This window comes from Hyla sarda, chromosome 1 (assembly GCF_029499605.1).
Source record: "Hyla sarda isolate aHylSar1 chromosome 1, aHylSar1.hap1, whole genome shotgun sequence".
NCBI lineage: Eukaryota > Metazoa > Chordata > Amphibia > Anura > Hylidae > Hyla > Hyla sarda.
The window spans coordinates 132,697,975-132,710,094 of NC_079189.1; the positions used below are offsets into that span (position 1 = coordinate 132,697,975).

Genomic DNA, 12,120 nt, shown 5'->3' on the forward strand with positions numbered 1-12,120 from the left:
TTAAAAAGTGTAAAAAATTATATAAACTAAATAAAAGTCTAAAAGAAAAAAGTGGAAAAAAATAAGTGGAAAAAAATAAAAATACATTTATTAAATGAATATAATGAAAAATAAAAATGCACAATGTCCGGCGCACACGGATGCCCACCAGCAGTCACAATAATGAGCTCCCTGCTGCGGCTGGGTAGCTTCGTTTGTCCACTCATAGCGGCAGATTTCCTGCCGGCAGTCATGAGCGGACACACTGAGCTACCCATGTGTCCACTCTATGTGACCCTGCTCTATGTGACCCTACACTGCATCCCGGTCATACTGCGTTAACAGTATCCATCAGCATCATGTCAAAAAAGTCATGCTGAGGTATATTGTAGAAGCTCCATTTATTTCTGAATGAGACTGCTACAGTATACGTTGGCATCCCTTTTTTGACATGACAACGGACACCTATACTGCAGAAATGCAGTATGAATGGGGACTATCACCGTACCCCCCCCCCCCCAACAAAATAAACCAGCTTTTTCAAGATTTTTTTTTTTTAACGCCCAGTGATATATGGCCATGAGTGGTTGCTTATTCCCACAACATAACGGATATATCCATCAGGGACTTTAACTGTCACAGACAGCCGTACATCACTGCTAGCCGACCAGGGACCGATCAGAGCGGTGCCTGGTCCAGCCAATACACTTGTAGGGGTGAGGTATTGTTCTGAAAGCTCCAATCCTTTGCAGGCAGAGAGTGGGATCTATAATTCATATAGTGATGCCCTGAAAGACAAAGGGGGCTCCTCTCCTTCTTCGTCCTACCAGGTGGTTAGGCAACCAGATATAACCTAAGTAGGGGTACTGTCCAGCCCGGGACGAACATTGTGATAAAATATGGGGTGCATTTCCTACATTTCAAAAGCAACTTACCAAAATGATGTCCCACAAATAAAGAATTTGTTGGAAAAAAAGCTAATTGCTTTTTTTCCCCCCTGACTTTGATGTATTTCTAGCCACACAATAAGGGCTCAACATACTCACTTTTGCCCTATGTGAATACTTTAGGGGGCGTAGTTTCAAAAATGGGGTCACTTCTGTGGGTGCAGTATTGTTCTAACAGCAAGAAAGCTTTGCAAGATGAAATGCGGCCTATATTTTGTATAACGATATATTGAAAGCCAAATGGGTCCCACCATGTGGCCATGCAACCAAATATGGCCTAAGCAGGGGTATTACCGAACAGGGGCCGAACAGCGTAAAAAAATATGGGGTGCATTTTCTACTTTTCAGATGCAATGTACAAAAAAATGTTCCACAAATGATGCATTTGTGAAAAAAAAATGTTTTACATTTTTCCACTGATTTTGTAACCATTCCAGCCACACAAAAAGGAGTCAAAGTACTCACTTTTGGTCTAGGTGAATACTTTAGGGGGTGTAGTTTCCAAAATGGCGTCACTTGTGGGGGTTATGTATGGTTCTGGCAGCTAAAACCCTTTGCAGGCATGAAGTGCGGCCTATAATCCATTAGGCCTAAAATGATGCCCTGAAAGCCAAATGGCGCTCTTCTCCTTCTGGGTCCTACCACACGGCCAAGGAACCAAATATGGCCAAATTGGGGGTATTTTTAAACATGGGCCAAGCAGCTCAATAAAATATAGGGGGCATTTCATTCAATATCAGAAGCGATGTACAAAAAATATGTCCCACAAATTATGCATTTGTGAAAAAAAGCCAATTTAGAATTTTCAGGACTGACTTTGCAATAATTTCTGCCAAAAAACGATGGTGTTAAAATACACACTGTAACCCCTTGCGAATACATTGAGGGGTATAGTTTTTAAAATGGGCTGATTTTTTTTTTTTTTGAGGGGGGGGGGGGGGGGTCCTATGTTCTACCACCTTCAAATTTCTGCAAACTTTGCATAGCACATAAAAAAAAAGGTGTACTTTTCACATTTTTCAAAAGTTAGGCTTGTTAGGCCTCTAATTCATTTAACCTCTTAAGGACCCAGCCATTTTACACCTTAGGACCCGGCCATTTTTTGAACATCTGACCACTGTGACTTTAAACATTAATAACTCTGGAATGCTTTTAGTTATCATTCTGATTCCGAGATTGTTTTTTCGTGACATATTGTACTTTAACATAGTGGTAAAAAAAATTGTAACTTGCATCCTTTCTTGGTGAAAAATTTTAAAATTTTATGAAAAATTTTAAAATTTTGCATTCTTCTAACTTTGAAGCTCTCTGTTTGTAAGGAAAATGGATATTCAAAATATTTTAATTTTTTTTCACATATACAATATGTCTACTTTATGTTTGCATCATAAAATTGACAAGTTTTTACATTTGGAAGACACCAGAGGGCTTTGAAGCCCTCTGGTGTCTTCCAAAAGTAAAAACTTGTCAAAACTTCAGCAGCAATTTTCCAATTTTTCACAAAATTTCCAAACTAACTATTTTTCAGGGACCAGTTCAGGTTTGAAGTGGATTTGAAGGGTCTTCATCTTAGAAATACCCCACAAATGACCCCATTATAAAAACTGCACCCCCCAAAGTATACAAAATGATATTCGTCAGCCTTTTAACCCTTTAGGTGTTTCACAGGAATAGCAGGAAAGTGAAGGAGAAAATTCACAATCTTCATTTTTTACACTCGCCTGTTCTTGTAGACCCAATTTTTGAATTTTTACGAGGGGTAAAAGGAGAAAATGTATACTTATATTTGTAGCCCAATTTCTCTCGAGTAAGCACATACCTCATATGTCTATGTAAAGTGTTCGGTGGGCGCAGTAGAGGGCTCAGAACCGAAGGAGTGACAAGGGGATTTTGGAGAGTACGTTTTTCTGAAATGGTTTTTGGGGGGCATGTTGCATTGAGGAAGCCCCTATGGTGCCAGAACAGCAAAAAAAAAAACACATGCCATACCATTTTGGAAACAAGACCCCTTGAGGAACATAACAAGGAATAAAGTGAGCCTTAATACCCCACATGTGTTTCACGACTTTTGCATATGTAAAAAAATAAAATAAAATTTCACTAAAATGTGTGATTCCCCCCAAATTTCACATTTTTACAAGGGTTAATAGCAGAAAATATCCCCCAAAATTTGAAACCCCATCTCTTCTGAGTATGGAGGTACCCCATAAGTTGACCTGAAGTGCACTACGGGCGAACTACAATGCTCAGAAGAGAAGGAGTCATATTTGGCTTTTTGAGAGCAAATTTTGCTCGGGGGGCATGTCGCATTTAGGAAGCCCCTATGGTGCCAGGACAGCAAAATAACCCCCACATGGCATACCATTTTGGAAACTAGACCCCTTGAGGAACGTAACAAGGGGTACAGTGAGCATTTACCCCCACTGGTGTCTGTCAGATCTTTGGAACAGTGGTCTGTACAACATTTTTAATTTGCACAGCCCACTGTTTCAAAGATCTGTCAGACACCAGTGGGGGGTAAATTCTCACTGCACCCCTCATTACATTCCGTGAGGGGTGTAGTTTTCGAAATGGGGTCACATGTGGGGTTTAGTTTTTTTTGCGTTTGTCAAAACGGCTGTAACAATCAGCCACCCCTGTGCAAATCACCTCAAATGTACATGGTGCACTCTCCCTTCTGGGCCTTGTTTTGCGCCCCAGAGCACTTTGCGCCCACATATGGGGTATCGCCGTAGTCGGGAGAAATTGCATTACAAATTTTGGGGGGCTTTTTTCCCTTTTACCTCTTGTCAAAATGAAAAGTATAGGGCAACACCAGCATGTTAGTGTAAAAAATTATTTTTTTACACTAACATGCTGGTGTAGACCCCAACTTCACATTTTCATAAGGGGTGAAAGGAGAAAAATCCCCCCAAAATTTGTAAGGCAATTTCTCCCGAGTACGGCGATACCCCATATGTGGCCCTAAACTGTTGCCTTGAAATACGACAGGGCTCCAAAGAGAGAGCACCATGTGCATTTGAGGCCTAAATTAGGGATTGCATAGGGGTGGACATAGGGGTATTCTACGCCAGTGATTCCCAAACAGGGTGCCTCCAGCTGTTGCAAAACTCCCAGCATGCTTGGACATTCAACGGCTGTCCAGCAATACTGGGAGTTGTTGTTTTGCAACAGCTGGAGGCTCAATTTTGGAAACAGTGGCGTACCAGACGTTTTTCATTTTTATTGGGGAGGGGAGGGGGGCTGTGTAGGGGTATGTGTATATGTAGTGTTTTTTACTTTTTATTTTATTTTGCGTTAGTGTAGTGTAGTGTTTTTAGGGTACAGTCACACGGGCGGGGGATTACAGCGAGTTTGAGCTGCCGCGCAAAATTTGCTGCATCGCAAACTTGCAGCCTGATACTCACTGTAAGCCCCCTGTTCATGTGAATGTACCCTGTACATTCACAGGGGGGGGGGGACCTCCAGCTGTTGCAAAACTACAACTCCCAGCATGCACAGTCTATCAGTGCATGCTGGTAGTTATAGTTTTGCAACAGCTGGAGGCACACAGGTTGGGAAACACTGAGTTAGGAAACAGACAATGTTTCCCAACCAGTGTGCTTCCAGTTGTTGCAAAACCACAACTCTCAGCATTCTCAAGCATGCTGGGAGTAGTAGTTGGCAACATCTTTAGAGCCAGATGTTGCCAAACTACAACTCCCAGCATGCTTGGAGTTGTAGTTTTGCAACATCTGGAGGACTACAGTTTGCAGACCACTAATACAGTGGTTCCCAATCTGTGCCCTTCCAGATGTTGCAAAACTACAACTCCCAGTATGCCAAAACTGTCCAGGCATGCTGGGAGTTGTAGTTCTGCAACATCTGAAGGGCCAGATGTTACAGAACTACAACTCCCAGCATGCCTGGACAGTAAGGGCATGCTGAGGATGTGTAGTTTTGCAACATCTGGAAGGGCACAGTGGTCTCCAAACTGTGGACCTCCAGATGTTGCAAAACTACAACTCCCAGCATGCCCAGACGCCAAGGGCTGTCTGGGCATGCTGGGAGTTGTAGTTTACAGGGTCCCATTATAGCAATGCATGTCGCTTTACGGCGATGTGCATTGCTGTAAAGGGCCCGACCGCGGCTGAAGATCAACTCACCTGTCGCCGCTGCTGCCGCCGTCTTCATCGCAGGGATCCGGGTCTTCAGGGATGAGGTAAGTACCGGGGTCGGGCCCCAGCACTCCCCCGTCCCCCGCCACGTCATCCGGTCTTCCTCCCGTCCTCTCCGGACTTCAAGGGGCCGGGCAGGGCGGGAGGAAGTAACCGCCCCCCTCCTGCGATTGGTCGGTTAACTAACCGACAGATCGCAGGGTATAGGAGGAGGTGGCAGGCTTGCCACCTCGCTCCTATACTTCAGCATGGTCCTGGCTGTCTGTTACAGCCGGGATCATGCGAAATTACCGGGCGGTCGGGTCCCAGAGACCCGATCAGCCCGGTATCGCCGCAGATCGCAAGGGCGATTTCCCTTGCGATGCGGCCTACATGGCCCCCCTCGGCGTTTGCCCTGGATGCCTGCTGAAGGATTTCAGCAGGCATCCAGTTCCGATCTCTGCCCTGGGCGCGGCAGAGACCGGAAAATGCCAGGGCGTATGGATACGCCCTGGGTCCTTAAGGCCCAGGGTGTGAGGGCGTATCCATACACCCTGGGTCCTTAAGAGGTTAAATGTTAATTAAAAACAAAAGAAATGCTTTCAAAATAAAGTAGACATCTGAATGTATAAGTTTCATAAACTATTTGGTCAGAACGCATAAATATAATGAACCTATTAGTGTTAAAATAGCAAAAAATCATAATTTTTTTAATTTCATGATTTTTTGCATTGGAAGAAACAACTACAAATGATATCGGCTTACTTTTAAAATATACATGAAGGACAACTTGTGACAAAAAAAATTGTCAGAATTATCGTAATTGGCAAAACATTACTAGAGTTATTCTCTAATAAAGTCAGACATCCCCGATTTGAAAAAACTGGCCTGGTCTTTAAGGGGCATACAGACCTAATTGTCTTGGTCCTTAAGGGGTTAATGGAACTGAGTCTGCAGACAGATGAGGAACGGTTTTGGAAAGAAACTATCTGTGTTTTTCTATTCCTGTTTTTTTCTATATCCACTTTAATGTTCTCATTGATCAGCATTTATACAGTATTAGATAATACTTTTATGTTAGTTTTGTCACATTTTCACAAAATAATGTACAAACGTGTTATGGCAAAGTAACTGAGTAGCATACAAAGAAAACCTTTGTAAAAAAAAAGAGAAAACCCATTACCTGTAAACTGTCATTATATTGGTGGGATGAAAAACATTTAGACTCCAGGTATTAATAGTTGAGCTGCCAGCATGCTTTCCAGTACAAACCTTGTATTATTATTTACTTTTTATCAGAGAAAGACACATCTATTGGAAAAACCATTTACTGTGTGGTGTAAATATTGATGTGTACTACTAGGATATGTTGCCCAAGGCAGCTTAATTGGTCACTTAAAAGATGTGTTACACCAAGATGTATTACAAAATCATTAGTATTTAACAATAGTGACTTAGTCTGCAGTGCTTATGTTGTAAAATATATGTCATTTAGTAAGGAGTACTCTAAAAGTTTAGCATTTCAATCATGCCTCAAGCTGCCTTTTTTTTCCTTTCAGGTTTGGGTTTATCCTTCATAAAGATGAGCAAGCTCTTCTGAAAATTGATTTGGAGACAATGTCTTATATCAAGACAGTAAGCTTAAAAGACTATAATTGCATCCCTCAGTCTTTGGCCTACACTCACCTCGGTGGATATTACTTTATCCAGTGTAAGCCTGATACAACTGGAGCAATTCTTCCTCAAGTAATAGTTGACGGTGTAACTGATGCTGTTATTGGATACAACAAAGATGTGACTGGTACTCCTTATGTCTCTCCTGATGGCCACTACCTTGTCAGCATTGATGATATAAAAGGAGTCATGAGTGTACAGCTAATAACCATTCAAGGAGAAATCCAGGACTTATTTGACATTCATACCAATTTGCATATATCTGATGTGGCCTTTCAATCATCATTCATAGAAGCTCATCAATACAATGTCTATGCAAGCTCCAGTACGCAAACTGATGTACTTTTTGTAGAGCTCTCATCGGGAAAAGTGAAAATGATAAAGAGCCTTAAAGAACCAATGAAACTAGAAGAGTGGCCATGGAGCTCAAAAAATCGACTTATTATTGAGAGTGGCCTCTTTGGACAGTACTTAATGACACCTTCTAAGGAATCACTGTTTATTCTAGATGGGCGACTCAACAAATTAAACTGTGAGATTACTGAAGTTGTAAGAGGCAACACAATTGTTTGGTTTGGGGAGGCATAAAATTAGTTTACACACCTACAGTTTTTTTTTTTTTTTTGTTAATATTAAAATGATGAATTTCTTTCCACTGTTCAGCTTTTGCAAATTTAAGTATTTTAAAATAATTTTGCAGAGCCCAGGATTTTATTTTATTTTTCATATTTTCATGGGTTGAACTAAATTGTTTACTGAATAAAATTGTACAATTATATAACTTTTTATAGTTTTCATAAAATGATGTTTAAAATAACAAAAACAAAGAAAACTACGTGAAGAAAAGTGGGGAAAATAACAATGTAACTTTTTTAGTTAATGTTTATGGTTCACAAGTCAAAAGAGGCACAGCCCACCACCCCATTTGTTTGTTTTTTGTTTTATAAGAGCCACATTCTGTCCCCTCTATTTGTTTGTGCCTTGGGTGGAATATTTTATACGAAACACATAAAAATATATAAAATAACGAACTGTAAGCATTTGGGAACATGTTGTGAGAAAGAAAATACATTCATAATACGTCTTGTGAATTGTCAATTAGGCTGAAACATTTCATGTATCATACTTGTCATATTGTATCATGCCCTTTAAGTCCTGGATTATAGTTTGAAGTACTGTTGGCAACAATCATAGTCTTCAAAAAATATATTTTTCCACCATTTATGTATCAGGGACTGATTTCAGCTATAACATTGTATTTCTATTAATGAGTATAATGTGGTGAAAGAGATTATGATAGGATTTTGCTGTTGCTGTCAATATATTTTGACTGATTTACAGTACTTGTGTAGTCTATAGTGCATGGATTATTCATAAAAATATATTTTGTCTTTTTTTTTCTTAAATAATAGATTCAACAGATTTTTTTAATTAAAAATGTTATTCATTGCCTTGAAATATAATGGCATATTATATTATTTGGAATTAATGCAAAATAATACAAATTTATCACAACTAAACATATTGATGCAATTATAAACAATAATAATCCTACAATAAGGCTATTGTTCACACAGCGTTTTTCCTTGACAATTTTTGCAGCATATGATAATTTTGACATATTGAAAAAATATGGTAAATTTTTTACAACAGTTTTTTATCAGACGCATTTTTGAGTTTGTCAATATTTTTACTTATCTTACATTTTAGCTATTGTTTAAAATTTTAGGTGCTTCTTTTAACACTATTACACTTCTATGTAACACCATGCAAACACCTGACCCCCCCTCCCTTCTCCCCCGCCGACCAATTAGCCACACCTACATAAGTCAGAACTCTAGTTCCTTCTATCCTTTTTCACACACGGGGGCGGAGGGGGGGGGAATTGATTTTTGAAATTGATGATTTACAGTTGTGAAAAAAATATGGGAGCAATGAAAAAAAAGTGGTCTGCAAATAAGTAGTATTTGTCTTATTTTTACAAACGGGAAAAGTACAACAGTTTCTGAACACTTTGTGCATGGCATTTCGCTTTCCCATAGACTTGTTCAGAGCACATACATTTTTCAAAAACAGTAATGCAAATTTTCAGCAATTGTACAGACACATTTTTTATTAAAAGATGACTGAAAATACACTGTGTGGACATAGCCTAATGCTTTTATTTATTATTTAATATTTAATTCAAGATTATGAACCAATCTTTCTGCACTGCTTCAATTTCTGTTTCTAATTTTACATTTCTTTTGGATTTTTTTGTTCAAAGAAATGCAAAGATAAAATACTAACTTTGTTACTGTATTTCTCAAATTTGTATTCACACTTTTTTGGAAATATATGTATGCATATTAGCAGTTAGATTTCCCTCATTTTTTTTTCTTAAAGGAGTATGATTTAGAAAAGTATGAAGCTTTTACATATGATTCTTGTTATTTCAAGATTCACACCAGGTTTTGGCTATAATAAATGAAGAACCACCCTGCATTTGCAATTTATATCATGAATATATTTTGAGTGGAACCCCCTCTGACGTATAGTTGCCCAAATTTGAAGATGCCTTTTCTTCATGAGACAATTCTTTCAACCTTTAATTTCTGAATTTAACATAGAGGCTATGGATTACCCTTAGTTATGGGCAAAAAGCCCTGCCCTAAATCCGAAATGGCCAGTTTACCCCTGTAAGGAAGTGGAATATATAATCAATGATACTTCATGTTTTTAAAGCATAATAGTATAAGTAGTTGAGGTGAAATAATGTGGGTGTGGAGTAAAAATAAAGATTATGGTAAAAATAATGGATGGAGGCACAGTTGTATGTCAAATATAGCTATTATAGAATTAATGAACAATCTACTGGATAAGAATGTTATGGTAACTTAAACTATTTAAAAAAAATCCCGTTTTAGTTTTAACAATAACATCCTATTATGACTTATAGACACTAGGGAGTGAAATAGTGCACAGATTCAAAATGCTGTAGAATGATGAAAGTAGGTCTAAAATGTGTTTTCTAAATCTCTCCTGGACCATAGGTTCATTTGGGCTAAAATATGTGTTAGCATTATTTAATACAGAATTACTTTTCTTTTTGTTCTTAAATGTATTTCCTTTTTCTGAGACTACCATTGTGAAATAAAGCCTTGTAATCCTAGTAAAATCTGTATGAACTAGTCAGTCTCTTTTACATCTTAGTTATATAACTGTAATAAATGCTTGGAAGAGAATAAACTCTAATATTGCAAACACTGTGCAAGTTCTTAACTTTATTATTTAATATGCTAATTGAAATACCAATAATGAACCAAGAATATAACAAAATTTCCAGATTAATGAAAAAAGATATCCAAAGTCTTATCGCTTAAAGTCTCATCCTATTTATTATGTTCAAATACATTTTCCTATTGTAAAAAGTGGTGGTATATCACCAGACATCACTTCATGTTTAGCAATGATAAAAATAATTTACCTAAAGAGGTTTTTTTTCTGCAAAATAACTCTCCCATCCAGGCAACTGTAAGGCAGCAGTTTCAATTAAATAATGCTGTGTTACAGTTCCCTGCACAGTGAGTAGGCGAGAGCATTGTTTGGTAGGGAAAATTATGACATGGCTTTGTGCCTTCATTCAGCTGATTGGTTGTGTCTCAAAGGTTGGACTCCTACTGATCATTAAGTGATGTTATGTCACATTTAATGGTGGAAAAAACCTTTGATGGGTTACATGGATCAAAAACATCCCAGGTAGCTCAGTATCTCAGGAGGATGCTTTTGTCACGATGCCGGCTGGCAGGTAGTGGATCCTCTGTACCAGAGAGGGATTGGCGTGGACCGTGCTAGTGGACCGGTTCTAAGCCACTACTGGTTTTCACCAGAGCCCGCCGCAAAGCGGGATGGTCTTGCTGCGGCGGTAGTGACCAGGTCGTATCCACTAGCAACGGCTCACCTCTCTGGCTGCTGAAGATAGGCGCGGTACAAGGGAGTAGGCAGAAGCAAGGTCGGACGTAGCAGAAGGTCGGGGCAGGCAGCAAGGATCGTAGTCAGGGGCAACGGCAGAAGGTCTGGAACACAGGCTGGGAACACACAAGGAACGCTTTCACTGGCACAATGGCAACAAGATCCGGCAAGGGAGTGCAGGGGAAGTGAGGTGATATAGGGAAGTGCACAGGTGAACACACTAATTGGAACCACTGCGCCAATCAGCGGCGCAGTGGCCCTTTAAATCGCAGAGACCCGGCGCGCGCGCGCCCTAGGGAGCGGGGCCGCGCGCGCCGGGACAGAACAGACGGAGAGCGAGTCAGGTAGGGGAGCCGGGGTGCGCATCGCGAGCGGGCGCTACCCGCATCGCGAATCGCATCCCGGCTGGCAGCGGAATCGCAGCGCCCCGGGTCAGAGGACGTGACCGGAGCGCTGCAGCGGGGAGAGTGAAGCGAGCGCTCCGGGGAGGAGCGGGGACCCGGAGCGCTCGGCGTAACAGTACCCCCCCCCTTGGGTCTCCCCCTCTTCTTAGAGCCTGAGAACCTGAGGAGCAGACTTTTGTCTAGGATGTTGTCCTCAGGTTCCCAGGATCTCTCTTCAGGACCACAACCCTCCCAGTCCACTAAAAAAAAATTTTTCCCTCTGACCTTTTTGGCAGCTAAGATTTCTTTGACCGAGAAGATGTCCGAGGAGCCGGAAACAGGAGTGGGAGGAACAGATTTGGGAGAAAAACGGTTGAGGATGAGTGGTTTGAGAAGAGAGACGTGAAAGGCATTAGGGATACGAAGAGAAGGAGGAAGAAGAAGTTTATAAGAGACGGGATTAATTTGAGACAAAATTTTGAAAGGACCAAGATAGCGTGGTCCCAACTTGTAGCTAGGGACACGGAAGCGGACATATTTAGCGGAGAGCCATACCTTGTCTCCAGGGGAAAAAACGGGAGGGGCTCTTCTTTTCTTATCCGCGAACTTCTTCATGCGTGATGAAGCCTGTAAGAGAGAATTTTGGGTCTCTCTCCATATGATGGAAAGGTCACGAGAAATTTCATCCACAGCGGGCAGACCAGAGGGCAAGGGAGTAGGGAGGGGGGGAAGAGGGTGACGGCCGTACACCACGAAAAATGGGGATTTGGAGGAAGACTCAGAGACCCTGAAGTTATACGAGAATTCGGCCCATGGGAGGAGATCTGCCCAGTCATCCTGGCGGGAGGAAACAAAATGTCGCAAATAATCACCCAAGATCTGGTTAATTCTTTCTACTTGTCCATTGGACTGGGGATGATATGCAGAAGAAAAATTTAATTTAATCTTGAGTTGTTTACAGAGAGCCCTCCAGAATTTAGACACGAATTGGACGCCTCTATCCGAGACAATCTGCGTAGGCAACCCGTGAAGACGAAAAATGTGTACAAA

At 40.7% G+C, this 12,120-nt stretch overlaps 1 protein-coding gene across 2 annotated transcripts in view; it reads left to right on the top strand.

The window, feature by feature from the left end:
- Positions 1–9,984, top strand: part of FSTL5 (follistatin like 5) — an 872,209-nt gene extending 862,225 nt beyond the window's left edge. For both annotated transcript variants that reach the window (XM_056561517.1, XM_056561526.1), the window contains exon 15: positions 6,622–9,984. In XM_056561517.1, coding sequence (XP_056417492.1) covers positions 6,622–7,324 — 703 coding nt within the window. In that variant the 3' untranslated portion in view covers positions 7,325–9,984. The remainder of the gene's footprint in view (positions 1–6,621) is intronic.
- The last annotated feature ends 2,136 nt before the right edge of the window (positions 9,985–12,120 follow it).